Source organism: Colobus angolensis, unplaced genomic scaffold, assembly GCF_000951035.1.
Source record: "Colobus angolensis palliatus isolate OR3802 unplaced genomic scaffold, Cang.pa_1.0 Scaffold3, whole genome shotgun sequence".
Lineage (NCBI taxonomy): Eukaryota > Metazoa > Chordata > Mammalia > Primates > Cercopithecidae > Colobus > Colobus angolensis.
In genome coordinates this window covers 4757440-4785105 of record NW_012116265.1, presented here as the reverse complement: position 1 = coordinate 4785105, position 27666 = coordinate 4757440, and the positions used below count along the sequence as shown (strand labels likewise).

Below are 27666 nucleotides of genomic sequence, written 5' to 3'. Positions count from 1 at the left end.
TGGGAAGATGTTGGTACATTGGGAAATGTAGGCGAAGCAGCAGTATTTTTATTAATAATTAAGACCCTCTAATCCTGAGTTCATAGTGACATTCAGTATTGCACCAATGAATTGAGATATCAGGACTTTATATGTATTCATCTCAATGACCTTTCCTTGAGTGCTTACTACAGATTGTGTATCTCTTATATGTGACCAGACCTGAATAGAAGTTTCAAAAAAAAAGTTATTGTTTTATTTTTATGAGCAAGGGTTGATATGTTCAGCTCCAATAAATATCAGAGTAGGTCTAAGAGAATCAGTACCAGATCTGGAGGAAATTTGATATTATTTTCCTTTCTAATCATTTTTATGTGTTTTATTTGTTTATTTGTTTTGTTGAGGTAGTTTATTATGGTTGAACTGTATATATTGCCAGAATAATGAGTAGCATTTTACCAGGAATAGACGTTTAACTTGATGTTATCTTACCAAAGCTGCATTTTGATACTAAGTAGGGCTATTGAAAAGTTTACTGGGCTTACTCATGTTAGTCGTTCTTTGACCTAACTTTAAACATTGTACTGTTATTACTCTATGTTTTTCGTAGCACCAGTTTCTGTATTTTGCACCCAGTTGTTATTTAGTGTTGGAAATATTTCTCAGAATGATTTTTCCCAAGCTTGAAGAAATCCTGCCTTTTTCTTTTTTTTTCTTTTTCTTTTTTTTTTTTTTTTGAGACGGAGTCTCGCTCTGTCGCCCAAGCTGGAGTGCAAGTGGCCGGATCTCGGCTCACTGCAAGTTCCGCCTCCCGGGTTTATGCCATTCTCCTGCCTCAGCCTCCCGAGTAGCGGGGACTACAGACGCCCGCCACCTCGCCCGGCTAGTTTTTTGTATTTTTTAGTAGAGACGGGGTTTCACCTTGTTAGCCAGGATGGTCTCGATCTCCTGACCTCGTGATCCGCCCGTCTCGGCCTCCCAAAGTGCTGGGATTACAGGCTTGAGCCACCGCGCCCGGCCAATCCTGCCTTTTTCTTAATTTAAAAAATTAATATTTATGTTAGAGTGTTGACACGATTAATGAAAAGCTTTAGGAAGGAAGCTTAAGGAAGTTCGTTTGATTACAAGCTTGAAAATTCTTTTTCCTTAGAAAATGACTCCGAGATGGCAAGTCTGTATGGTATCCCAAGCACCTGATGCAGTCAGGCACACGGGGGCTTTTATTATGTATTTGCTGAATGAGTGCATCGATCATGTTCGTATATGGGTTTTGATGGAGTTGTTCATATGTGCCAGCTTCCCCTCTATGAAGATCATCCTAGTTGCCTGCTCATCTTTGTCTTCCCCTGCCCCATCCTTAATTCTCAGCACCATAGGTTCTTAAATGGACACTTACTTTTTCAAATAAATATAATTTCATTATGGGCATTCTTAATTCTTGTTTTGAGGGTCAGTTTTTAAAAATCAGCTTTTAAAATTCTTCCTGGGTTCCTCCAGGAGAGTGTTTCTAATAGTGATGATCATCATTGCTATTTCTTATAGTGCTTTCATTGTTTCAGTGGAGGAAGTTAAATGATGGAGAGATTCACCATCTATGAAAAGCTAACAGAAATGTGACCAGAGTTGGAGCAGATGGTCCTCTGCTCTGCAGTTAACTGGTTCACCTTCATGCCCCTTTAGCCTCCTGGGCATTTACTGAGGTTTCCACATTTGAGAGTACTTTTCCTCTGTAACTATTTGAATTACTGTTCTGTGCCACCAAACTGATTATAGTATGGGGTGACTTTGAAACTCCTGGACACATAGAGGAGCCCAGAAATTAAAATATTTCTTCTGAGTGCCAAATAGATTCGTTTTTGCTCTTACATTTTCCCCTCCCCATTACAAAAGATAGATTTTGTTTTTAATAATGTCATTTTTCACTTTTGGTTTTGTTTATTTTTCTCCCAGATGAGTAAAACCTCTCAAAAATGATTTGTTATTTGTTAATCTTTTTATAAGCTGGTCCAGGGAGCTTCAAAAAGATAACACTTTGGTCCTGATACATTAGCATATTGAGATGAAGCCCACCTCTAAGACTGTTTCATATGCATTTATTTCGCCTTTAAGGGATACTGTTTTGGTGTAGAATCATCAAAAGTCTTTATTTATTGCCTCGTATTTTCTATTAGGATTTCTGGATTTTATTTTTGATAGTCAGGCTAGCCAGAGAGGTATGATGTACTATGCAATAGCTTGTTTCTTCAGAGTAACACATTTTAATTTAATTCAGTTCTACAAAAGAACTGAAGGGTAGATTAAATATAATAATATGGTGTTTGGTAATGGGGAAGGGTTCTTGAAGAACATGGGTTCTCAACTGCTTTTTCTAGACCCAGAATAGTGAGGGACAGAGGCCAGCCAGGATCTGTAAGCATGAAGAATATTAAAGTTCAGATCTGTTAAGAATAAAGAAAGAGGCCGGGCGCGGTGGCTCAAGCCTGTAATCCCAGCACTTTGGGAGGCCGAGACGGGTGGATCACGAGGTCAGGAGATCGAGACCATCCTGAGCTACACGGTGAAACCCCGTCTCTACTAAAAAATACAAAAACTAGCCGGGCGAGATGGCGGGCGCCTGTAGTCCCAGCTACTCGGGAGGCTGAGGCAGGAGAATGGTGTAAACCCGGGAGGCGGAGCTTGCAGTGAGCCGAGATCGCGCCACTGCACTCCAGCCTGGGCGACAGAGCTAGACTCCGTCTCCAAAAAAAAAAAAAAAGAATAAAGAAAGATAACTGATTAATTTATTATAATTTCCCTTTTTTGATTAAATATAGTAGGAATAACCAATTCATAGAGAAGCTTTATCTTTTTCAAAGTGTTCTTTAAATTGTGACTGAAAAAGTGGTTAAAAGTTGTAAGATATAAAAAGAGGAAATGCAAAACAGTCCTCTCCGTACAGCACTGTGACCTAGACAGAACGTTTGCTTCTGCGGCTCATGTTGATCGTCATCCTGATTAGTTGCTTAATCTGTTTACTGTTCTTTGTGTTCCATATGTCAGATTCATGGCTTTAAAACCAGTCCTGATTTTTAGCTCCATTATATAATTAAACAGTTAATAAAATGTGAAGGTTTTTCAGGCTGTGGGATTTTTAAAAGACAATATGCTTTCATTAATGGGTAGATTTTCAGATTATTGAAATCGGTGATTCTAAGGGTGGGACCCATGAGCTGTGTATCAGAATGGGAGACTTTTTTCTAACTTTACATTCTCGCTTTGCCCCAATCTCTGCTTATAATGAGAGATGTTACAGAGAGGAGGGGGTTATTATTGTAAATGGTTTGAAGGAGGAGAAATGGCTGAAAATGACTGACTTAGATGAAAGATATGAAACCAGGGCTCCCCAATGAGCTATATGTGAGTAGTTGGTTGAGATGGGATCTGGTGATCCAAGCCAAAGAACATGTCGTGTGATTACCTAATTGGTTTCCTCTTTGGGGCCATGGAGACTTAGCCAGACTTAATCCTTTGATTCTGTACACTGTGGGGCAGGTCATTTTATGAATTTGTATTCCTGCTGACTTACACAGATTACACTCCCACTTGGCTGCGTGGTCACTAGATCTCTCTAACCTTCTGAAGTCCATCAATTCCTCTATTCTCTTAAACTTTTTCGCCCTTCTTTTATTACTAAATTTTGAATAATGACTCGGCGATTTAAGCATGGAGCTGAGGAGACTCATTAGCCAGCATAAGTACTGGTGGTAATTAGAAAGTTGCATTCAGAATTATCTGGAGATTTAATTCCCTAAAGTAACAGAAACAAGCTAAGAAAATGCTGAACCCTAGGGTGGAAGGAAGGAAGCAAACAGATGTGACTTGAAGTTGATGCTAATGGGTATTTTCTCATTCTAGGAAGTGGCACTCTACTTTCCATGTCCTATTACCTACTTTGAGGGAGAGTCCGAGGAAGTTTTAATTTGATCTTCCATCAGTTCTGTGTTCTGAAAGGGGGAGTAATAGATGGTTTGGTGCTTCTGTTAAGCTTATACTTGAAAAAGTATGATCATATATGTGAAAGAACTCTAAAAGTTGTGAAGTTTTCTTAAAAATGCAAGGTGTTATTATTAGTCCTTAAGATTCTCCTGCGAGGTGGGTACTATTGCTTTAATTTGAGAAGGTAATGTAGATTATATGACTTTCTCAAGGTCATGCAGCTAAGTGGCTCCCTGAGGATCAAGCCTAGCCCACGTCTTCTGACTCTACAGCAAAGCCTGGAGCTTTCTGCTCAACTGTGTTGATACCCGTGTAAATCGCTTGCCAGAATAAGTGAAGCTGCATGGGTGGATTAATTTAAATCACAAGACTATGACTGAGAGAGATCCAAAGAGGAAAAGCTCAGTGATTTTTTCAAAAGAGTTTTCTCCTATCTCCAAATTAAAACATTCCGACTCTTTTCCTTCATAGTCCTGCTCCTGATGGATCTCCAGAGATCCATGCCTGTCCTTGGTCTCTCCACATCCTATGGTAGTCTGTATTCCATCCTTGCTGTCATCCCACATACTCAGCAGAGTCCTGCCCTGGACCCAGAGTGTCTAGGTTCAAATACTGCCTCTATACCTTTGAGGTAAGAGACCAACAGGACTTATTTTCTGGTCACAACACTGCTGACCAAAACAGGATCTGGTCTAGGCAGGATAAAGTGAAGAAACCAGCAGATGGCAAGGAAAGTGACCCCTTGCTGCCCTCACTGCTCATCAGCAGAACACCCTCCCACCAGCTGCCATGACAGTTTAAAAGTGCCATGGCAATGACCCAGAAGTTACCACACCTTTCCATGGCAACAACCCATAAGTTACTGCGCCTTTCCTAGAAAGTTCTAAATAAGGCCGGGCGCGGTGGCTCAAGCCTGTAATCCCAGCACTTTGGGAGGCCGAGACGGGCGGATCATGAGGTCAGGAGATCGAGACCATCCTGGCTAACACGGTGAAACCCCGTCTCTACTAAAAATACAAAAAACTAGCCGGGCGAGGTGGCGGGCGCCTGTAGTCCCAGCTACTCCGGAGGCTGAGGCAGGAGAATGGTGTAAACCCGGGAGGTGGAGCTTGCAGTGAGCTGAGATCCGGCCACTGCACTCCAGCCTGGGAGACAGAGCCAGACTCCGTCTCAAAAAAAAAAAAAAGAAAGTTCTAAATAACCTGTTCCCTAATTTGCATTGGCCCACCCCTTAATTTTGCATGTAATTAAAAGTGGGTTTTCATGAGTATAAACACAGTTGCCAAAAGCCCATAGTTGCTGATTCTGGCCACACTGCCTGTGAGTTAGCCCTACTCTTCAAGGAGCAGTACCAGCCAATAAAAGTGCTGTCTAATACCACTGACTCACCCTACAATTATTTCCTTGGCAAAGCCAAGTACCCTCCTGGGCTAAGCCCCAGTTTTGGGCCTCACAGGTCCTGCAACACCTTGCTCTCAAAGTGTTCTCATTTGTAAATGGTGATGATAGTATACGTATATCTCAGAGGGTTGTTACAAGGCTCATGAACATGTGGTAAGTGATAAAAAAATGTTAGCTGCTATTGTCTGTACACTTAAAGATATTTGCATGCAGGATTTTGTCATCTATATTTTTCTCAAAGGATTGCTGGGAATCTGGAAAGCATTTGTGAGGAAGATGTCCAGTGAAATGGATGGTGAAAGGATGTTGAATATAGTTCACAAATCATTGGCACTCAATAATTTCTAGAATAATCTCCCCCTTCTCTGACTCTCTTATCTTCCAAGTCTTCTGCTTTTCTTTTCACCTAAGTCACCTGTGTTTGACCATAATGTGAGTACAGTGTTTGACACATTGTACTGTAATTTAGATGCCTCCCTGACTAGAATGTTGTGAAATTAATGTGTTCTCAGCCTCGTACCCACTTAGGCCTGGTCTCCATTTTCCATCAACGCAATCCCTCACCTGTCTCTGCACCTCCCTACTCATTAGGCCTCTCATTTTCTCCTCTGACCTTCATGTTGATGATTTCCCATAATTTCCCTGCACTCTTCATCCACATGATCAGTCCTAAATGTATCCCTGAAGGCCAGAAGAACAAGACAGCGAGATCGTGAAGACCTTCCTCAGTGAGCAGAAATCCTCTGAGGCTGAACTGGTGGTTTCATTTTGTGTCACTGGAGGAATCTACCTGCCCTTGGCAAATCACAGCATCCAGTTTCAGTGGCTTCTGTCTCCTTTAGCTGTTTTTTCCTTTTCAAGCATTGTCTACAATCACCTCCAGTAAACTTTCTCCCCCAGTTTTCTATAATGTATTGGATTTATCTTGTATCTCTCCTAAACTTTACCTTTCATTCCTGCCTTATTATGTCCAACTCTTTTTTTTTTTAATCTCCAAGAGGCACTGGCAAGAAGGAGCACTTGATTCCCTTAACCGTTTGTATGACCTTAAATTACTTAATGTCTCTGAATTTGTTTCCTTATCTATAAAGTAGATAATAATTCTTCCCTGCTTTCCTCAGATGGTTGTTATGAGACTCACATGAGATAATGGGCTATAGAGATATGTATACAAGTAAACAGAAGAAAGAAAGAACGCCTTACTTCTTTCCTCTGGCATGTCATTCCCTGGATTGGTGTGTTTCCTTAAGTTTGGACTGTGTTTAGGAAATCTGTACTTTTTCCACATCCTTGGTAGGCGCACTGGAGTTGAAAACCTCCAGTTGCTATGTGTTCTCTAGTTGCTGTTTTGTGTTCGGTTCAGCTGACTGCCACATCTTCTGTATCTCCCATCCTTTGGGGCCCTCATATTCTAGCCTAACTTAACCTTTTCCTCTCATGTTCCTACCATGTGTCATGTTAAATAAATTGCCTGTCCTTGCATGGTGACCATATGGTTTGCACATTGCTTGTAAGAGTAATATATTCTTTAAAAATATTTGAGGTGTTCTTTTTGGATTTAGAGCTGTAGAAAGCAAGGATCTTCTTTCCTTTTTCTGTTTCTTAGTACTTTCCCCAGTAAAACAGATTAAGTACTCAACAGATGCTGCTGACTAGACAGACATGTAAGTGTAGATGTTTTATAAATAAATTTGTTATAAGTCTGATTTTTTTAAACCAATGGATTTCTATTTAATTTGTACAGAAAAACCCAGGTGCTGAATTTATCAGCATCTGACACTAATGCATATTATGTAGTTTATTTATAAACATTTCTTGGAGGATATTATTGTCAGAATTAACTTATTTTTAGTCATAAATCTCATTGTATTTATGAGGAATACAAGGGTTTGTATTATGTGGATTTTCCTTCTTCTCTTTAAGTGATTAAAGTCTGAATGTTTTAACCACCATGAACTTATTTTTGAATAAAAGGAGATATTTCCTTGATATAGTTATGAAATTATTCTTAATTTCTGATATATTGTGTGTTCATTAAATAAGTAGTTAAAGTATCTTCTCTTTGCACTTTGATTGAAGTTAGATTAATTAGAATTTTCCGATCATTGAAAATTTAGCATTCTTCAATGTGTATTCATTTTACACAACTCTTGAGAACACTTCTGTAGGAAGACTAAAGTTAATTTTTTGGATTTTTATTGAATGAGTTAGAGTTCACCTACAAATACTTGAGTGGTCATTTAGACTTTTTATTTTAGAAACTGTATTTCTTAAAACTGTTTACTGCCTTCTTAATGCTTTCCAGGAACCAGATCCTGAATTGCCAGTGCATCAGGTAAAGAAAGGTTTAGCTGCAACCTTTAGTTTAGAGAATTCTTTAATTGCTATTGCTTAGTTGTTGCTATAGATTAGAAAATCTGCTGCATATCTTCCTGTGGGTTTATAAAATTAGCCATATCTATCAGACATCTGTGCCTTGTTATGTAAATAAATGATTATATATTCAATACTTTTGTGTATATTGATAGCCTTGTAGAACTAATAATGCGCTGTATTCATTGGGACTTGGAGCTTAAATGGAGATGACCAAGATGGATTAGAAGGATAAGAAAAATAAAGAAGGAGGTAAGGGGAACCAAGGGCTTAAAAAGGGAGTAGGAGAGTCAGTGGAATCACAAATATCTGAAAGACTGTGATGGATGGGATGACATGTCTTGAGTCAAGGGTGGACTCTGCTTGGGAAGGTCTTGGTTTCAACTGACCTGGTGGCTCTAAGAAGGAGGAGCCTGCCACGGTGAGGGAGGAAGGAAAGGACACTGCCCAGACAGTCACATTGACCAAATCAGTTTGGGTAAGGATGGGAGGCAGCTAGAGGCTTGCTAACTGGATAAGACATAAGGGAATGAATTGAGAGGAAACCCTAGGAGAGAGGAGGGGACACCTGGCCAGTGATACTTTTAGTCCAAGAGAGTTGCCAGTGAGTCTGGGACTAAGGAGAGAAGTTGTGCAGAGTTATAAATCAGCGAGCTTAAATGTTGCCATGTGTTTGCCCTGCCAAGCGAGATGGAATGTGAACAGGGTTTCTTTAGGTAAATAAAAGACTTGAACCTTATTAGGGGTTCATATGAGTAATCAGCAAACTTTTTAGAATAGAAAGCAGTTTACAAAGTACTCTTATGGAGGCTTGTGTAGTATTAAACACACACTGTAAATAGATTTAAAAAAATGTGGCACTGTGTTCTTTAAAAGGCTGACGTTTGTCTTTTGAATGTTCATGATCTTGATTTTCAAACTGATAGATGGGGCAAAATTATTTTTTTTTGCATAAGATGGATACAAGTCATTCAAGAAGGATCAAGTTATAAATACTATGGATTTTGTTCTCAGGAAATTTGGAAGATTTTGATTAAAATTTAAAACATCAAAAATTGGCATTGCAGGAATGGTTTTAAAACTATAAATGGCATTTAAGAGCTTTAAACTAGCACAGGGACTTCATGAAAAATCTGTATTTGGCATTATTTTCCAGTTCTGTTTGTATAGACTTAATTATCCACTGTATGATGATACAAAAGGGAACAAGGCTGACTAGATTCTTTTGGCCTTACTATTTACACTTTTGGAATTTCTTATTTTTGCACATTGTTACAACTTCAAAAGGAATGAGGCTATATACAATAACAATTCAGTATCTTGTGCCTAAGTTTTCATTTTCATAGAGTAGGCAGAGTTCAATAGTTACTGAGTCCTGTGATGTTTAAATCAGGTCAGACAGACTGTTCCTTTCATAGCCTTATTCTAATAATAACCTAAAATTATTTCTTACATGCTTTAAACTACTGGCCTTGCGTTCTGTATTAAGAGTAACAGAATAATTTAAACATGCTTTGCTCAGTCAGCAGAGTTTTAAGCCCTTCATATGTTTATTTTTATAACTAAAACTGAACTAATGTCACAGTGGATGGAATGAGTGAGTCAATATTTTCCTGATGTTTGCTGGCAAGTATCTGCCTCAGGAGTAATGTCCTGTAGACGAACTCAGTTGGTGAATGAGATGGGATTGTGTTTCACAGATATAAAGGGAAAAATTGATATGATTATTCATTTGGTTTGGGAGAATCTGTGCTTTTCCCTTAAAAAACAGAGTTCCTAAAGCATCAATTCTTATCTTTATTGATATTATGGTACTTCTAATACATAAATATTTAAATAAATTTACATAAACTATTTTTTTAAACTGTGTGACCCTCCCATTTATTAATAAGTAAACAGATCTGATAAGGCAACTTTATATTTTTATTTAGTTTCAAGGGGTAGTTTGGAGTTACTGTGTATGCTTTGTTATTCATTTTATTTTAATCACGATTAGTTTTAAAGTTTTTTTGGCTGTTTTTTTTTTAAACAGGCAGAGGATTTTAGGGCTGTAAAACATACTTGGCTTGTTTCCAAAGTAAAAAAAAAAAAATCATTTTTTTTAAAGCCAAAGCTCCATCTGCTGTTTTCATTAAAATCTCAAGAATTGTTCACATTGCCAAGAGCAGTTCTTTGAAAACAGTCTGATGTTTAATCAAGCAGTGATATGTGATTTTCAAGGTCATTTTTTGTTAGGACAGAAGAGAACTCAGGAAGATTAATTTTCTCAAACACTGACAAAATTTAAAATTGAATAACAGTGTGAGGAGATTTTATTCTAGAGCTGTAAATATCAAAAATTCATGCCATTGTTTCTTAAGAATTATATTTTAGAAATTAAATTAATATTTATTTATCTCTTTGTAAAAGTGGATTCTTATGGAATAAAAATTTTAAAAAGATATTCCTAGCCTTGGTGCAGTGGCTCACACCTGTAAACTCAGCACTTTAGGAGGCCAAGGCAGGAGGATCACTTGAGGCCGGGAGTTCAAAACCAACCAGGGCAACAAAGTGAGATCCCATCTCTGCAAACAAACAAACAAACAAAGCTGGGTTTGGTAGTACACATCTGTAGTCCTAGCTACTCTAGAACCTGAGACCTGAGGTGGGAGGTGGAAGGATTACCTGAACTGTGGAGGTTGAGGCTGCACCACTGCATTCCAACCTGGGAGACAGGGTGAGAGCCTGTCTCAAAAAAACATTCCTATTTGACTTTGATTTCGGAAGTGTTTATTCATATTGCAGGGAAGGAAGAGTGGATTTTCTTTTCTATATTTTGCTTAGCCTAATATAAAAAATCTGTAACTAATATTTGAGAGGTCAGTTGGGGGATGGATGTCAAGAATCATGATGGATTGGACTATGAAATAACAATATGAACTTGAAAATAGTTAAAAGTAAAATATATTAATAACCAACTATATAAATACTAAATGCTACTATAATGATAAAACTTGATGTTAAAACTTGGCTTAAGGCCAGGTGTGATGGCACATGCCTGTAATCTAAGTACTTTGGGAGGCCAAAGAGGGTGGATCACCTGAGGTCAGGAGTTCGAGACAAACCTAACCAATATGGTGAAACCCCATCTCTACTAAAAATACAGAAAATTAGCTGGGCGTGGTGGCATGTGCCTGTAATCCCAGCTACTTGGGAGGCTGAGGCAGGAGAATCACTTGAACCCGGGAAGCGGAGGTTGCAGCGAGCCGAGATCACGCCATTATACTCCAGCTTGGGCAACAAGAGCAAAACTCTGTCTCATAAAGTAAATGAATAAATAAATAAACAAGCTTGATTTAGGTAGGACTCCAAATCATAGTTCTGAAGCCTCATTAGCTTCTCATTATCAGGATAAAAATTTACATACCTCACTGTGGCATACAGGATCCATCACCTGGCTCCTGACTTTTTCTCTGACCTCTTCCCTGATTCTTCAATTCTCCTAGAGTTTCCAAACATGCCATAGGCTCTCAAGCTAGCCTGCCTATTGTCCACTTTACCTGTCCGCTAGTCCTAGTTCTTCACTTCTACCCTTCCTTCCACTCCCAGGTAGTTGAACACATTTCCTCTGTTCTATCACACACTTCTTTTTGTTTTTCATTTTTGTTATTACATTTTTCCCATTACATGGAAATTCTTTCCAGTTAGAGCTAGGACTCTGATTTACTCCTCTTTGTATACCCAGGATGTAGCATGCAGTAGGTGCTCCCTAGTAATATGGCAATAACAAGCAGAGCTCATGCCGTGCTTCGCTGTTCTGGCAGAAAATGCTGCAGTCCTTCTTGTCCACCAGAGAGTGCTGAGCAAAGAATGCTCTTTTGAAAAATCAAAGCTGTCAGATACTTGCAGGGCAGTATGACCTGTAGAGATTTAATATAAATCAGTATTGCCTATTTCCATCTTTGAAATTAAATTAGAACATCAGCCCAAGCTATTGAGGACTTCCGTAACCCCTGGGAGCAGTTGTATACATATGGTATTGTTCCTGATCTTTGATGAGTGAAAACCTGAGATTTTTTTTCTATACTTTGGTGGCTGTCACAGTTCCAATTGGAGTTCCAGTAGGAATTAAAAAAAATTTTTTTTTGCAAATAAGTTAGTTTTTTGAGTCCATATTCTATTCATCCAATTGTGTTAGATTCATACATAACATTTGAAACACTTTGTTCTAAATTTTTAAATAATCTGGTAAACCTCAAGCAGAAAAGTGCAAGCCAAAAGCTAATCATCTAACCAAATGTAATTTCACTTTGGGAACCTAAATATGTTGTAGAGGCAGCCATCTTTATCCTCATTAAAATGAACGCATGACGTTATTCTTTTTTTTTCTTTTTAAAAAAATGTTCATAGTGTGCATTCCAATTACTTGAGCTCACAAAAGGATCTCTGCTTTCCAAATTCTATAAAATCACACACTTGCCACCTGTTATTTCATCCAGTAGATGTATTCAGAGAAATTATGATCCATGTTTTAATCTTCTCATGTTTCCTTCTCAGAACCTAGCCTGATGGTATTTCATTAGGGGGTGCTCAATGAATATATATACTGAATGCATCTTGAGTTCTTTGCGTGGGGACTTTCTGGACCTCCTGTAGCTCTCACCTTTCCAGTCCCTTGGCCTTCACTGAGCCTGCTTCACAGCCATATATTCCTAGTATACTGAGCCTAATCCCTCCCCAAATTTCCCTTGCTGCTACTTCCTTTAGGCTCTAGAGTCACTTCTATGCTGTAGCTTCAAGAGTTGCCTTCTTTTCAAATCCTCCACAGGACACCAAGCTTTATTGTTTTCTGCCTCTATTCTGTAGTAAAGGAAAGGTAGAAATTTCAGATAAAAAAATTTCATATGTTTAATAAGAAATTTAATTGTGTACATGTTTACATTGAATTTTTCAAAGTAAAGCAAGACTGATAAAATACTTTCCAGTTATATTTCTTAATTACCTTTTCCCTTTTTTTCATTATCTAGCAGGTTTTCTACTGACTAGATCACAAAGCAACCAGTGTTGTTTCATTATTGAAATTGGGTAAATTGATCTTAGTTCAGTTCAACTAACATTTCTTGAATACCTACTGTCTACAAAAACCATAGATATTATGGAAAATTCCAAAGTGAACAAGGTATAAAAGCTTGCATTCTGGGGAAGGAAGAGCTAACATATACCCAAATAAATAGAGTGTTTTTCAAATATAGTTAAGTGGACAGTAACAGAGGCATAAAGAGAACTCTCTGTGAGAAAGACAAGAGTGTGTAATAGGTTTAGAACTGGAACATCAGGGAATGCTTTATAATAAAGGACTTGACCTTGAAGGAGGAAGGCAGAAAGAACAATGTGGTTGTAGCTTTATTCATTTGTTTTCCAATTATTATTTTAGTAAAATTTTCTCTAAAGATCTATCTTTTTATTTCTAAAAAGGAGTGTTAGAAGACTACCAGGTGATTACCCCACTTACTGTGTAATTGATACGTTGGTTGTTTCGTCATTAATAATGATGCCTTCTTGTATTAGTTTTTGACGTGGCCCTTTAAATTAGAATAATGTGTCAAGAGGTAAACATGTTTAATACAAAATGAAATAACAATAATGAAGGATGGCTATTCTATAAGCCGTGTAGTATTTCTAATGCTATTTTAATATATGTTTTATTTATCCATGGTTTTTAGGCAGCTTGGATCTTAAAAGCAAGAGCACTAACAGAAATGGTGTACATAGATGAAATTGATGTAGATCAGGAAGGAATTGCAGAAATGATGCTGGATGAAAATGCTATTGCTCAAGTTCCACGTAAGTATTGGGTTTTCAGTTAAGTTAATGAAATACCATTAAGAGGAAGAATACTATGTATAAGAGGAATATATGTATATACCTATATATTTCTACACTTTATGTATATAAACATTATATACATGAAACAAAAATGATGAAAAAAAATTACTTCAAGTAAATGGTTTCTGTTCTGCCTTATAGTACAAAGGCTTTTTCCCCACAATTCAGTTATCTTAAACTTAAGGTATGGGATTGATGTATAACAATTTTCTAATACAAGCTATATTATGCATTTTAGAAATAATTTATATCTATGTTCAACTGCTGATCATATGGAAAAAATTTATAAAAATACATTCTATTTGAACTACTTGTCTAATATATCAGAATATTGTTTATCTGGGAAGTATTCAAACAACAGAGGTGTTCTAAGAGGACTTTAAAAAAAGATCATTTGAAAACATCACTTTATTGTGATAATTGAGCATGATTTGCTCTAAGTCATAATGTGAGGTAATGAGGTGATATGCTGGGCTGTGAGTGTCTGTTGGGATTGTCCCAGAGGCACAGTCCCCAGCTTGCAGATGTGGTGGTACAAATGGTATTGGATAAAGGCTGGTCCTGGTGCAGTGGTGTTTACGACTACTTGATCACAACCCATTATAGATTTCTTTGTTCCTTCTCCACTCCCACTGCTTCACTTGACTAGCCTTAAAAAAAATGGCATTGAATGATAACCAGGACATATGGTGGTCTTGCTGGTAATTATAGTTCTCAGTCATTTATATCTTTTGGAAGGTAATAGTTATTTTAAACTTTCAAATAGAAATTGAGAAAAAAAATACATATATTTATGTCAAAATGTCTTTCTTTACCATTATTTTGTTCTTTTAGAGTTAAATATCTAAATTCTAGATATTGTGAATAAATTATGTTTTATTGGGAGAAGTTCATATGAGAAATAATTGAACTATGAGGGTAGAACCATTATTTTGAACTTTGGAGCCTGTTAGTCTTGAGTTTAAATCCCAGCCCTACTAATAGGCTGACCTGTTTATTTAATTCTGTGAACCTTTGTTAAATGGGTTAATACTACCTGCTTTACAGACTTAGTATGAAGATTAAATGTGATGACATAAGTAACATGATAGGTACTCATTAAATATTTGTCTAAAACACATTTCCCTAAAATATATTTCTTGTTATTAATGTCTTTTTCACCAGGCCAGCACAGTTCTGAAAATTGTATTAGCTTACCGTTTTTACAGATTAATAGATAATATATAAATTGAATTAGCCATCCTGTCTCCTAGGCCCTGGAACATCTTTGAAACTCCCTGGAACTAATCAGACAGGAGGGCCTAGTCAGGCCGTTAGGTATGTACTTCTGCTTCGTATCCTCTGCCACTAAATATTGATCAGACTGTATGAGAGACAGTCTTTCCTCAAATGATCTTTGTATTATAACAATTTATAATATTCACAGGCCAATCACACAAGCTGGAAGACCCATTACAGGTTTCCTCAGGCCCAGCACACAGAGTGGAAGGCCAGGCACTATGGAACAGGCCATCAGAACCCCCAGAACCGCCTACACAGCCCGCCCGATCACCAGCTCCTCCGGAAGATTTGTCAGGCTGGGAACGGTAATTTCTATCAGCTTTCCCATAGCCTTGTATGACTTTGGTATTACCAAAGTAGCTTCATACATTGGTACATCATTTTCTCCTGTTGTTATAGTGGAGAATTATATGGAAGATTTTTGAAGGTAGTTGTTTTTATTTTATGTTGCTTTTACATTTTTATGCATATTAAACTTGCTTATGTTTCAAGAGAAAGTTTCAGATCTCTTGTTCTATTGTTTTTTCTCTGTAGGCTTCCATGCTTACAAGTCCTGACGGACCATTTATAAATTTATCTAGACTGAATTTAACAAAATATTCCCAGAAACCTAAGTTGGCAAAGGTATGTACTTAAAATGATTTTGAGTTATAAAGTAATATTACATGTGTGATGATAATGACAAATTAGAAAATGAATAAAAACTTGTGAAGGAAAGGCCATGTCTTTATTGAAGTGGAAATGTTTAATATGTGAAATTACTCTTAGTCTTTGAGTTAATGGAGTTATGAACTTAAGTCAGTCAGAAATAAAGTACATATACCATTATTATAGGAAATTCTTTTCCCTTGATAAACAGTAGTAATTTATAACAAAGAAAGCAGTTATGCAGCATCATCTTTGTAGAATGAAGTTTAAGAAGTCATCTGTATATGTACGTATTTTTTTCTTTTTTAGCTTGGACTATTCTCAGAGAAATAATTTTCTATCCTTGTAGCTTTTTAGGACTGTCAAAAAATGATAAAAATTATGTACTCTTAATTAGTAATTTATCAGGCATCTCAATAAGAATTACTCAAACCACATAGCGGCATGCCAACTACATTAGTAATTATTACTAAAAGATTAAGTGCTCCTTCAAATTAAAGAGAAAATGAGAGGGAGAGGGAGAAAGGGAAAGAGAAGGAAAGGAAGAAAAAGAGAAAGAGAAAAATAAAGGAAGGTGTCCATGACCTTTTCAGTATATAAACCTTGAGGGTGAGCTTGCAATAATTCAGAGACAGGAGCACTTATGCTCCGGAAACTGGTTTAAGCCTAGCTCAGGTTTTTAGCTGAAATCTCTGAGCATACGTGCTGAGCTCATTCCTAATCTCAGTTCTAATGGTGTTTAACATATGTGTTTACTAAATACCAAACACTAGAGAAAATTAAAATGGACACTAGCTGTACAGACTTAAGTTTAAGTCTGAAAAAAAGATGCCATTTGGTAGACAGGGAATTAGCCTATAATAATGCTGCCGATTTTTTTTCTTAAATTCTTGTTCGGCAGCAATCCAGTTGACTTCATTTAGTAAAATTGTAAAGCTATCCTTACTTCCCTTTCTTTTATGAGAGTGGAGTATTGAAAGCAACTCACATGGAATATCTGGTTCCTGACCATTTAAGGCCACTTACTTGAAGGGACTGTCTGCCTAGTTGATACCATTGCTATATTTTCACCAGAGAGTCAGTCAATGGAAGCATTTTTCTCAATTAAATTAAGATGCATCCAGGACAGACCTGGTCTGTTACTAGATTTAGCCTGAACTAGATTTTGTGCTTTTTTAGTATGTTGTAGAAATAATGCCAAGTTTTCCTGTCTTTGGCCCCCAGCTTGACTTGACCCACCGGGACTCATTTTTAATATAGGCATATTGCTTGGGGTGTCTAGGGCGACCCTATGACACTGTCTTTGATGCTATAACATCCTTTTCATGGCAGTGGTAGCACCAACTGCATTCTTAACTTTTCTTTCTTTATAACAGAAAAAATGGAGGGATTGTTATAGGTTTTTGTTGTCGTTGTTGTTGTTTTTTAAAGAAAGGCCTTGTCTTCATTTTTTTAAAAAATTGGTTGCCTCCAAGTCTTCTTTATTAGTAACCTTGATATCTTCTAGGGATGTTAGCCTCTTTGCAAGTGTAACATGATGGTATTATGGAAAAAGGTAATGCCAATAAGAGTAAATGCTTATTTGTTTAGAGGAGTTGAGTGAAATATTGGAAATAAGTGTTCTTAGCACTGGCTGTCCATGCGAGTTATCTGAGGGCTTTAAAAAATATAAGATCAGGGCTTTGCCATCCCCCCAAGTTTGATTTCATTTAAGTGGTCTGATCTGCACCCCACCACCAGGTGTTTCCAATGTCCAGCTTGGCCGGGTAGCATCCTGCTAAAGAAACCTGAATATTCTGAATCATAGAGTTACTATAAATACCATATAAGGAGAAGTAGCTTTAAAAATTAAGCAAAAAACACCTTGCTTTACCCTTGTACTCTACTTTGTTTCAGTAGAAACTTCCAATTTTTTATGTCTAAATTGTCATTATGAATATCATAATCACTGTATAATATATGTAGAGAATGTAAAGAATTGTCTCCATCTGTTTTACGACAATCCTGAAGTTGGTCTTTAAGAAATAAACTTTTCGGCCGGGCGCGGTGGCTCAAGCCTGTAATCCCAGCACTTTGGGAGGCCGAGACGGGCGGATCACGAAGTCAGGAGATCGAGACCATCCTGGCTAATACGGTGAAACCCTGTCTTTACTAAAAAATACAAAAAACTAGCCGGGCGAGGTGGTGGGCGCCTGTAGTCCCAGCTACTTGGGAGGCTGAGGCAGGAGAATGGCGTAAACCCAGGGGGTGGAGCTTGCAGTGAGCTGAGATCCGGCCACTGCATTCCAGCCTGGGCGATAGAGCGAGACTCCGTCTCAAAAAAAAAAAAAAAAATGAAATAAACTTTTCATTTGTCTTTCTAATAAAATATATAATATGAAAAAAATGTTTAATTCTTTGAGCATTCTAGTTTGTAGTCTGTTAAAACCAGAATCAGTTGTAAATAGTAATATTTTAAAATGAGTGAGTGTAACAAAAGATGGATAGGCCCTTTTACGTATAAATCCAGGGCTTTAGAGTGCTTTTGTTAACATAAAATTTAAAAAACATGTAATGTATTTTTGACACTTTTTTCTTCACAGGCTTTGTTTGAGTATATCTTTCATCATGAAAATGATGTTAAGACTGTAAGTTTTGAATTCATGCTATTTTCTTTTGAAATTTTTCTGACTTTGTAAGTCTAGATTCTGAAATATTCTATTTCTGACCTTATAAACAGATGAAATTATTAAAGATTGGAGAATTATTAATACTTTAAAATCCACCCTCCATTACAGTGGGAAAATGTGTATAAATATACAAGCGATAAGAACTATGCCTGGTTCATAGAGTATGTAGATCTCCAATAAATGGAAAGATACAGATAATTGAGAATACTGCATAACGTGCTTGTGTTAAACTTATAGTTTTTATGCTAATGGTATTGTTGATCCATTTATTTCCTTAATCCATATAGTATATTCTAGGTTTACTAATGCACGTATTTCTGTTATTTTTGTGGTGTGTCCTTTTCCCCTGTCCTTAACATTTTGTGATCAAAGATTTCAAACATATAAAAGTAGAGGGAATCATCTTCATAGCCTCTTAACAGAGAATTTTGAAGTTATATGCGTATGACTTCTCAAATTGTTTTGATTTTTGCATGCTTATATGCAGATGAACACAAGCGGAACAACTTTGGTCAAATGTAGTTCATTCTACAGTGTCTGATTGCATGTTTTCTCATTTTCCTATTAGTTCCAGGAAAAAGGCTTTATATCCATATATTGAACATTTAGGAAAATAAAAATGTTTTCCTTAGTTGTGTTTTCTTTTTTTCTTCTTCTTTTTATTTTGAGACAGAGTCTCACTCTGTCACCCAGGCTGGAGTGCGGTAGCATTATCATGGCTCACTGCAGCCTTGACTTCCCAGGCTCAGGCGATCCTCCCATCTCAGCCTCCCAAGTAACTGGGACCACAGGCATGTGACACCATGCCCAGCTAATTAAAAAAAAAAAATTATCTGTAGAGACATGCTCTCCCTATGTTGCCCATGCTGGTCTTGAATTCCTGGCCTTAAGTGATCCTCCTGCCTCAGCCTCCCAAAGTGCTGGGATTTCAGGTATGAGCCACCATAGCCATCCCCTTAATTGTGTTTTTTATGTGTCAACCGCTAGCTATACACTAGGATACCTAATAAAAAATATGATACTTTTTCCTGCCTCTACAAGCCATGTAATCTAGCTGAAGAAATAAAATGGACATAAATGAAATAATTAAAGAGGTAACTGTCAGACTGTGAAGTTGTTACCAAGTAGGAAAAGGAAAAATTCAGAAGGGTTGATATTAGTAAAGATCCATAAAATAAGTAGGATGTATGGAAAGGAGGAAAAAGAAATGTAAAGAAAGGGCAAAAATAAGAATGAGATATGGAATGATCAATAAATAGGCCTTATCCTAGAAAATAGGAGTTCCACAGAGACATTTTAAAAAAGGAAGTGACAGAACTTGATGATAGATTTGATACGGGGAACAAAGGAAAGACAGACAGGTCAAATCTGCCTCCTAAAGATGTTGTGAGAAGAGTGACAGTTTTATTAGCAGAAATGGGATAATTAGGAACAGAAGTCAGTTTGTAAAGAAGCTGACTAAGTGACTTGAAGGTGTTTTGAGTTTGAAATGACAAAAGACTATCTAAGTGGAGATACCATTGCATGTGTTGGGAGATGTGACATTGAAATCTAGGGGACAGCCTGGGCCACATATACAGAATGTGGTGTTCATAGATGTGGTTATGTAGGGAAAAGAAAATATGAAGGTTGGGACAACTGAGAAACCATGCACATTTCTGGAAACAAGAGTCAGCCATTTTAACTTCATAAAAAGCTGGTGAGAGGCTTTCAGCATGATGATATATAAAATTATATGGTCAAACTGTAATTAAAAAGCATTAGAATGCTATTCCATTTCATAAATTAGTAAATCTCAAATGACTAAAGTATCATAAAATGATACTCTTATATTTGGAAGATTAATGCATATCAGCAGCATCTATCCTTTCATCCAATATATGTTTGAACCACAGTTCCAGCCCTGAGGTCACACAGTGAAACAGGCAGACAAAGTCTCTCCTCTTTTAGAGATAATATTCTGGTTGGGCAAGGAATAGAAACAAACTTTAAAATGTATGAAGTCTCATGGGCTAATGAGTACTGTAACAACAAAGAAGCAGGAAAGCAGGTAAGGGAATAAATAATGACATTGGGGAGGATGCTATTTTGGATGGAGTGGGGAGTGGTTATTGAAGTCACTCTGAACAGAAAACATGTGGCTCAGTGGCTGAATCCCAGCACTTTGGGAGGCCGAGGCAGGCGTATCACTTGAGACCAGGAGTTCAAGACCAGCCTAGGCAACATAGCGAAACCCTGTCTCTACAAAAAATACAAAAGTTAGCCAGGCATGGTGGCACGTGCTTGTAGTCCCAGCTACTCTAGAGGGGTAGAGCTGTAGTCCTGGCTACTCTGGGAGGATCACCTGAACCCAGGGAGGTCGAGGCTGCAGTGAGCCATGATCATGCCACTGCACTGCAGCTTGGGTGACAGAGTGAGACTCTGTGTCAAAAATAAAAAGAAAGAAAAGAAAACATTTCAACAGACACCTAAATGAATGGGGACAGGAACCACATCATTTTGTGTAGGAAGGGCATTTTCAAAGAGCTTTAATGTAAAGGCCCTGAGTAGAAGCATGCTTGGGTTGCTTAAGGAACAGCAAGAAGGCCAGTGTGGCTGAGTGAGGCCTGTGAGGAGGAAGAGTTGTCGGTGATGAGTTCAGAAGCTAGACAGATCATAAGCCATTTGTAGGTCATGGTGACAATGTTTTTCATTAATAGATTCATCTTGAGGATGTAGTTCTACATCTTGGAATTTACCCATTCTTATTGAGGAATAAAAATCACATTGAAAAAAATGTAAGATTTATTCCCTGCACTACTACACTTATGTTCTAAAGATTCTAAGGATTAGCAGACTTTAATTTTTACATATTATGTTAGTATCCTAGTTCTTCATGCATATGGACTTAACAACATTTGATTTTAAACAGATAGAGTAGTAACATTTAAACTTTTTATTTTAAGCAGCAAAATCCTTTTCTTCAAGTGAAATCTTATCTAGACCCTAATATGTAAAACAGACAAAAGTTGAGCTACTTGAATTATAGCAGGGCTAGAAAACTTAGAACATATCCATCAGCCCTCTTCCTTGATCCTCCCACCCCGTGATCTTCTGCCTCTCAAATATTAGGGCTCTTGGGTAGTTCCTATATTAGGCTCTGTTTCTAAATTACCTAGGGAATTATTAAATAAGGACTTCTGGATCTGTGCTAGACTTCCATACATGTGGCAAATCTGCTGTTAATAAAAGCTCTGCAGGCAATGCTAATTTTCAGGCAGGATTGGAAAATACTGCTGTAGAATATAGTAGTTTAAAAACCAATGATTAATAGAAGGGTGTAATACCAGGTGTTCCTGTGTAGTAAAATAGACCTGGGGAATACTAGCAGAACTCAAAAACCAGAGCTCCCTGTAGCAAACAAAATAAGAGGGGGTGTGTTACCTGTCTCAATGAAAGAAATCAGCAAATGAAGAGAAAAGAGACAACAAACATGACTCAAATATATCTCATTAACACGGAAGTGATAGTAAAAACTATTGAGAACTGGAGTCCCCATTTGTAAATTATATATTTTTATTCTTGGTAACAGTGACTCTCTTAAAACACCAAAATAAGCAATATTGAACAAAATTGTTCACTCTTTTTGAAATCCATCTTTATAATTCATTAAATGGCACTCAAGAAAATTTGTCTAGGGACTTTATTTTAGATATTTAATCAATGAAGAATTTAAAAAATTTAAACTAGCAAACAATAGGGTATTTCATAAATTTGGTTGGATTTGTGAAACAATCACAAAGGAAAAAGACTCACTGATGCATATGTGTAATCCCTATCTATTGGACAGAAACAAAATCAGAAGTAAAAGGGCAATAGAAGGGGGAATTACATACATGAAGCATGATTTGGAAATATTGGTATTTATCATGTATAAAAAAAGCTGATCTTGGCTGGGTGCTGTGGTTCACACCTGTAATCCCAACACTGTGGGAGGCTGAGGTGGGTGGATCACCTGAGGTCAGGAGTTTGAGACAAGCCTGGCCAGCGTGGTGAAACTCTGTCTCTACTAAAAATACAAAAATTAGCCGGGCGTGGTGGCGGGCACCTGTAATCCCAGCTACTCAGGAGGCTGAGGCAGGAGAATCGCTTGAACCCGGGAGGCGGAGTTTGCAATGAGCCCAGATCGTGCCATTGCACTTCAGCCTGGGCGACAAGAGCAAAACTCCATCTCAAAAAAAAAAAAGCTTGATCTTAATTTTTGAAAAATTTTTATGAAAATAGAAATGACCCAAAACCAGACAACTTACATTAGAAAAAATGCTGGTAAATAAGCACATTAGAGGTGTACTTTCTTAATAACAACAAAAATATAAAATAAAGAGGCTTTGGCCTTTGAGTTTTGTATTTATGAAATTAGAAAAAAATCCTGGAGGAGAGTACATTAGATAGCCATAAAGATATTTCCTCAGTTTGTTTCTGTAATTTCACTTCTCAGGAGATTGCAGGAAAAAGTAAAGTGCTGTATTTGCAATGGTGTTCATTGCAGCTTTAGGTATAGTGACAAAACTGCTGGGAAAACAACCTTAAATGTTTCATAATAGGGAATGAGTTTGGTAAATTATAATAAATAGCATAATGGAATCTTATGTAGCCATTAAAAACCATAATTATAAACACTAGGCAGAAACATGCAAAGTGTTTATTTTATAATGTTAAGCCAAAAGTATGCCATTTAGTATGTTAAATAGAAGTATAACTCTAAAAATATGTATTTATGACAGATACTAGAAGGTATTACTTAAACATTAAAATGGTAGTATTTTGAGGTTAAGATGCATTCATTCCACAAATATTTGTTGAACGCCTATGTTGTACCTCATGGTACTAATGGAGATTAAGTCTAATTTTACCTTTGTTTTAAAATTTTTCAACAGTAATGTTATAGTAACTTTACATTTATAAAATGAATTATAAATTAGGGGCAATAATATGTTAAAATGCTGCCAATTTGTACTCTGCTTGTTATTTTCATCTACTTACCTCCCGTATACGTACATTTTTGTAGAACGTAAAATGGAGCAATTTGTTTTGTTATTATTTAGTGAAAAACACAAATTGTTCCTTTGTTTTCCATTTTATTTACTAATTCATATATTGATATATGCATTGATTATTCTTTAAACAATAACGATTGGGTTGTGTATATTGGTACTTTGATGGGTGCTGGGGTGCTGATTCGGACAGATGTCTTGTTCCATTTCTCACTCTGGTGTGGTCTTGCCACATTATAGTGCTGTTGTGGATCAGGTTGTTCCATTAAAATGTCATTCGTGCTTTTACCAGAAATGTTATCTTCTGAATAGAAGAAGGATTTAGATAATGAGTATAAAGCATGTATTTTTATATCTTACATATATTTTGTAACTTTAGCTGGAAAAAGAAAAAAGGAATTCTGTTTTTTAACATGTGAAGAAATCAGAGGTGTTTTTATATTTAGATACCTTGGGTGGCCTCCAAATTTCTCTTTAAATAAAGTATTTCACACAAATACAGAGACTACTATAGACCAATATAAGAAAAACCTTGAAATGGTGTTTAAATATTAAGAAAGTATAAAACTGATTGCCCATGGAAAACGATTTTTCTGTCTTTGAGCTTTTAGTGCTTTTCTTATGTTGTGGGAGTGGGCAGTATCAACAAAACTCAAGTGGCACGTGGGCTGGTGATTCCATGTTTATCTACAGACAAATAGGAAGAATACTGTAGAGGTAGAGAACGCCATGAAGTGGTATTTACATTTTAAAGAAAAGTAAAGTTATCTATGGAAAACTGTTTTTGCCTTTGAGTATTTAATAACTCCCTTTCCCCACCTTTCCCTTTTTGGACAATATCGTTGATATTGACAAAACTAAAATGGCATGTGAGTCAGTGATTCTGCAATCTTTGTTTCCACATGCTCCTTAATTTCATCATCCTGAAGTTGTTACAACTATAACATAGTGAAAGGATGACTTTTTTAAAACTTAGATCTACCAAAATTCCTTCTACTTTTGGATGTTTATAAACTTATTGCTTTAAAAAATGACATTCTGAGCTTTTATTAATATCTAGATATTGGTTTTACTAAATCATCTAAAGATCATTAAATTTAAGTCTTATAGTTATTTATTTTAAAAATTTGGGAATGGTTATAGAAATATAGATCTTCTGTCACCACTTAAAAATTTTAAGGTTAATAGCTTTTAATTATGAATCTTATTACTATGACAGTTTTGTTTGGTTCTTAAGGTATTGTCAACAGACAACAACAGAAGTCAACAGAAGTCAGAAACAAAGATTATAATTAATTCAGTCAACAGATAGTTCTTGAATACCTCTTCTGTGCACAGCAATATTCCAGAACAACAGCAGAGATGTAAAAGAGGAGTATCTGCCCTCAGGGAGCTTGCCAGCCACTTAAAATTGTCCCAAATGGGCCAGGAATGGTGGCTCACACCTGTAAGCCCAGCACTTTGGGAGGCTGAGGTGGGTGGATCAACTTGAGGCCAAGAGTTCGAGACTAGCCTGGCCGACATGGGGTGAAACCGTGCCTCTACTAAAAACATAAAAAATTAGCTGGGCATAGTGGCACATACCTGTAATCCCAGCTATTCAAGAGGCTGAGGCATGAAAATTGCTTGAGCCTGGGAGCTGGAGGTGTTGAGATTGTGCCACTGCACTCCATCCAGCTTAAGCAACATAGCAAGACTGTATCAAAAAAAGAAAGGAAAGAAATTGTCACAAATGTTTTTCTTTAGTGCAGTGAGGACAGAAAAACCAAATTCTGCCAAAATATTTAGAGGTTTATTCCGAGTCAGTATGAGTGACCTCGGTCTGGGGATACATAGTCTCAAAAGGTCCTGAGAAAATGTGCCCAAGGCAGTTGGGTTACAATTTGGCTTTATACATTTCAGGAAAGTATGGGAATTGCAGGTAAAATAATAAATCAATACATGGAAGGTATACATTGATTGGGCCTGAAAATTCTGTACATCTCGAAGCCATAGCTTACATGTCATTGGTGGGTTTTAGGGATTCTTTAGGTGGCAGTTAGGTAATCTTTGCCTAAGACTTGAAGTCAGTATATAGGGATGTTTAAGATCAGGGGGTGTCTGCCATCTCTCATGTGATGCTGTACTACAGTCAGATTGGAAAGTAGGCCGCATTATACCAGTTTAGTTTAAAAAAATTGTTTAATGAGATTTTATGGTTTGTAGGGTATGACTCCCCAAGCCTCCTTGGAAAGGATTTGGGGCAAGAGAAAAAAAAGTCAGAGTTCTGTTCTTAGCAGTCTGAGTCTTCATCATTATAATTTCTTTTTGCCATTTTTATTCTGTATCAATAATTTATATTAATATCCTTAACTGGATTAGTACAATCATATGGGTTCTCCATAGGATGACTTGTTTTAGGACCAATTATGCAGGCAAAACTAGCAGCCTGTAAGAAGCACTAAATCTAACCTTGGGTATTTAGAATACATAAAAAATTTTTGCATGACATCTTTTTCTAAAAAATAGAAGGTCTGTTTATACTAAGCATGAGAATGACTATGATCTATTTGCTGGAAAAGGTCTTTATAAAGACCAAGTTAAAATGTTTAGATATTTACCATGTATGCCTGAATTGAGCTGGCTGAAAATATATTTTTCTAGTATATCTGAAAATAATGCTAATTGAAGTTATACTTTTCTCCTCATTTTTTTGGTTTCATTTTTATTTCTGGCTGGGGACAGGGTGGTGGGGGAGAATAATAAGCATATGAAAGTAGTGTGTGGCTTGTTTTTAATTTTCATAGCTTTCAAGTAGAGATGCTGATTTTTCAAGTCCATTAGAGGCTCAGCATGGTGTCACCATTTCTTTATAAGTAGTTTGCATATTTAGAGATCTCCCCTGGAGAAAGAGAAGATGGGGAACACAAGGAAAAATAATTAATTATACAGTAAGAGATTTAAGGAACTCTTCTCACATTCATTTCAGAAAAGAGTTGATATTAAGAAGTGGACAGTAATCTGGGATGTGTTTTGAGATAATAGAACTGAAAATCTAAGAGTTACTTTAACTGAGCTCTTGGATATCATGATTATGTTAACACTGGCTAAAGAATAAAAAATTTTCAGCCTTGAGATAAAAATAGTATTATAAAAAATCAGAATTCTCTCTTAACTAGTAGCCCCAGCTTCTATTAATCACATCTTTGTCTGAGCTTCAAATTTCTGCAAAGACTGATTTGCTTTCCCTTTGTCAAAAATGGTTTCTACTTCCTCTATATAAAATTCTAATTCTTACTTAGTCACCTCTTGTCTAATCTTGAATAAACAATAGAGGGAACAAACTTGAGAGTATTAAAGATATGGGATAAACAAATGTAAAATAGGAAAGCAATTGAAGAGAAGATCTTTTTCAGTTTTCGACAAAGGGGAGTCTGCTGCTTAGAATTTACTGGGATGTAAGGTGGTATCAGAAAAGTAGAATGACAGTTGTTGAAGACAGCAGTCGTCCAAATACTTAAGTTCCTTTCATTTTTCTTCATGATTCCATTTTCCAAATCTTTTCTCTACCTGCTTTCTTAATCTTTCTTTCTTTTTCTACATCTGTCTTGATAGTGGACACTGCCCCTGGATCTGGCTTACACACCAAAGACTTGACTGCCACGGAGTTTGGAGGCATTTTGAATCATTATATAGTAGATAAGTCAGGGGGAGTGGGTAAAAACTTAGGCATTTTTTAATATCAGTTTTGTGTCTTGTATATTAAAATTATATTCAAATATATTGTACATCTGCTTCCCTTTGATGAGTGTTTTTATCTCATCTGCTATTAGCCCTCTGGTCTGGAACTGATTAGCGAAAATTGGTGGGGCCATCTGGAAACATGAGCAACTTGAGTTTCTGTCTGATTTCTAATGCACATTTTGACTGGTGCTAATTATATGGTCTATTTCATTATTTATTTTCCTGACTGCTTATTGTTAGAAAAGAAAATACTAATCTAAAATGAATTGTTTTCAAAGGCTTTGGATCTGGCTGCCCTCTCCACAGAGCATTCTCAGTACAAGGACTGGTGGTGGAAGGTACAGATTGGAAAATGTTACTACAGGTAAATTTCATTATTTTTGAAGGGCTTAGAAGTGGCCATGTATTTTAGGTCTCAAATCTGATACTTTTTTGGAGGGTAGATTTTCCCATGAAGAAATGAGAACTAGGTCTTTGGCTTACTTGAGAAAGCGTTTACTTAACAATCACAGGGTAGTAATAAGAATTGATACCTTTAGAATAATAAAACTTCTGAGCTGGGAGAGGGAAGCTTTGAGACCATCAGGCCCAACTCCCCTTTTCACATGAGGAAGCTGAGGCCGAGAGAGTGGTTGTAATTTGCATCAGGAGCTAGTGAGTAACAGACTAGGGACTAGAACCAAGTCTGCTGATTTCTACTTCTGTTCTCTTGGTAATCA

At 36.8% G+C, this 27666-nt stretch overlaps 1 protein-coding gene across 7 annotated transcripts in view; it reads left to right on the top strand.

Moving 5' to 3' along the window:
* TTC8 (tetratricopeptide repeat domain 8) overlaps window positions 1-27666 on the top strand; it is a 55918-nt gene that overhangs the window by 2851 nt on the left and 25401 nt on the right. For 2 of the 7 annotated variants that reach the window (XM_011949439.1, XM_011949440.1), the window contains 6 exons: window positions 13431-13551; window positions 14847-14910; window positions 15020-15179; window positions 15409-15498; window positions 18105-18149; window positions 27226-27311. In XM_011949439.1, the coding sequence (XP_011804829.1) occupies window positions 13431-13551; window positions 14847-14910; window positions 15020-15179; window positions 15409-15498; window positions 18105-18149; window positions 27226-27311 (566 nt within the window). Of the gene's footprint in view, window positions 1-7660; window positions 7691-13430; window positions 13552-14846; window positions 14911-15019; window positions 15180-15408; window positions 15542-18104; window positions 18150-20890; window positions 20969-27225; window positions 27312-27666 lie in introns of all 7 variants that reach the window. The other 5 variants (XM_011949436.1, XM_011949437.1, XM_011949438.1 and 2 more) reach the window with 5 other exon arrangements.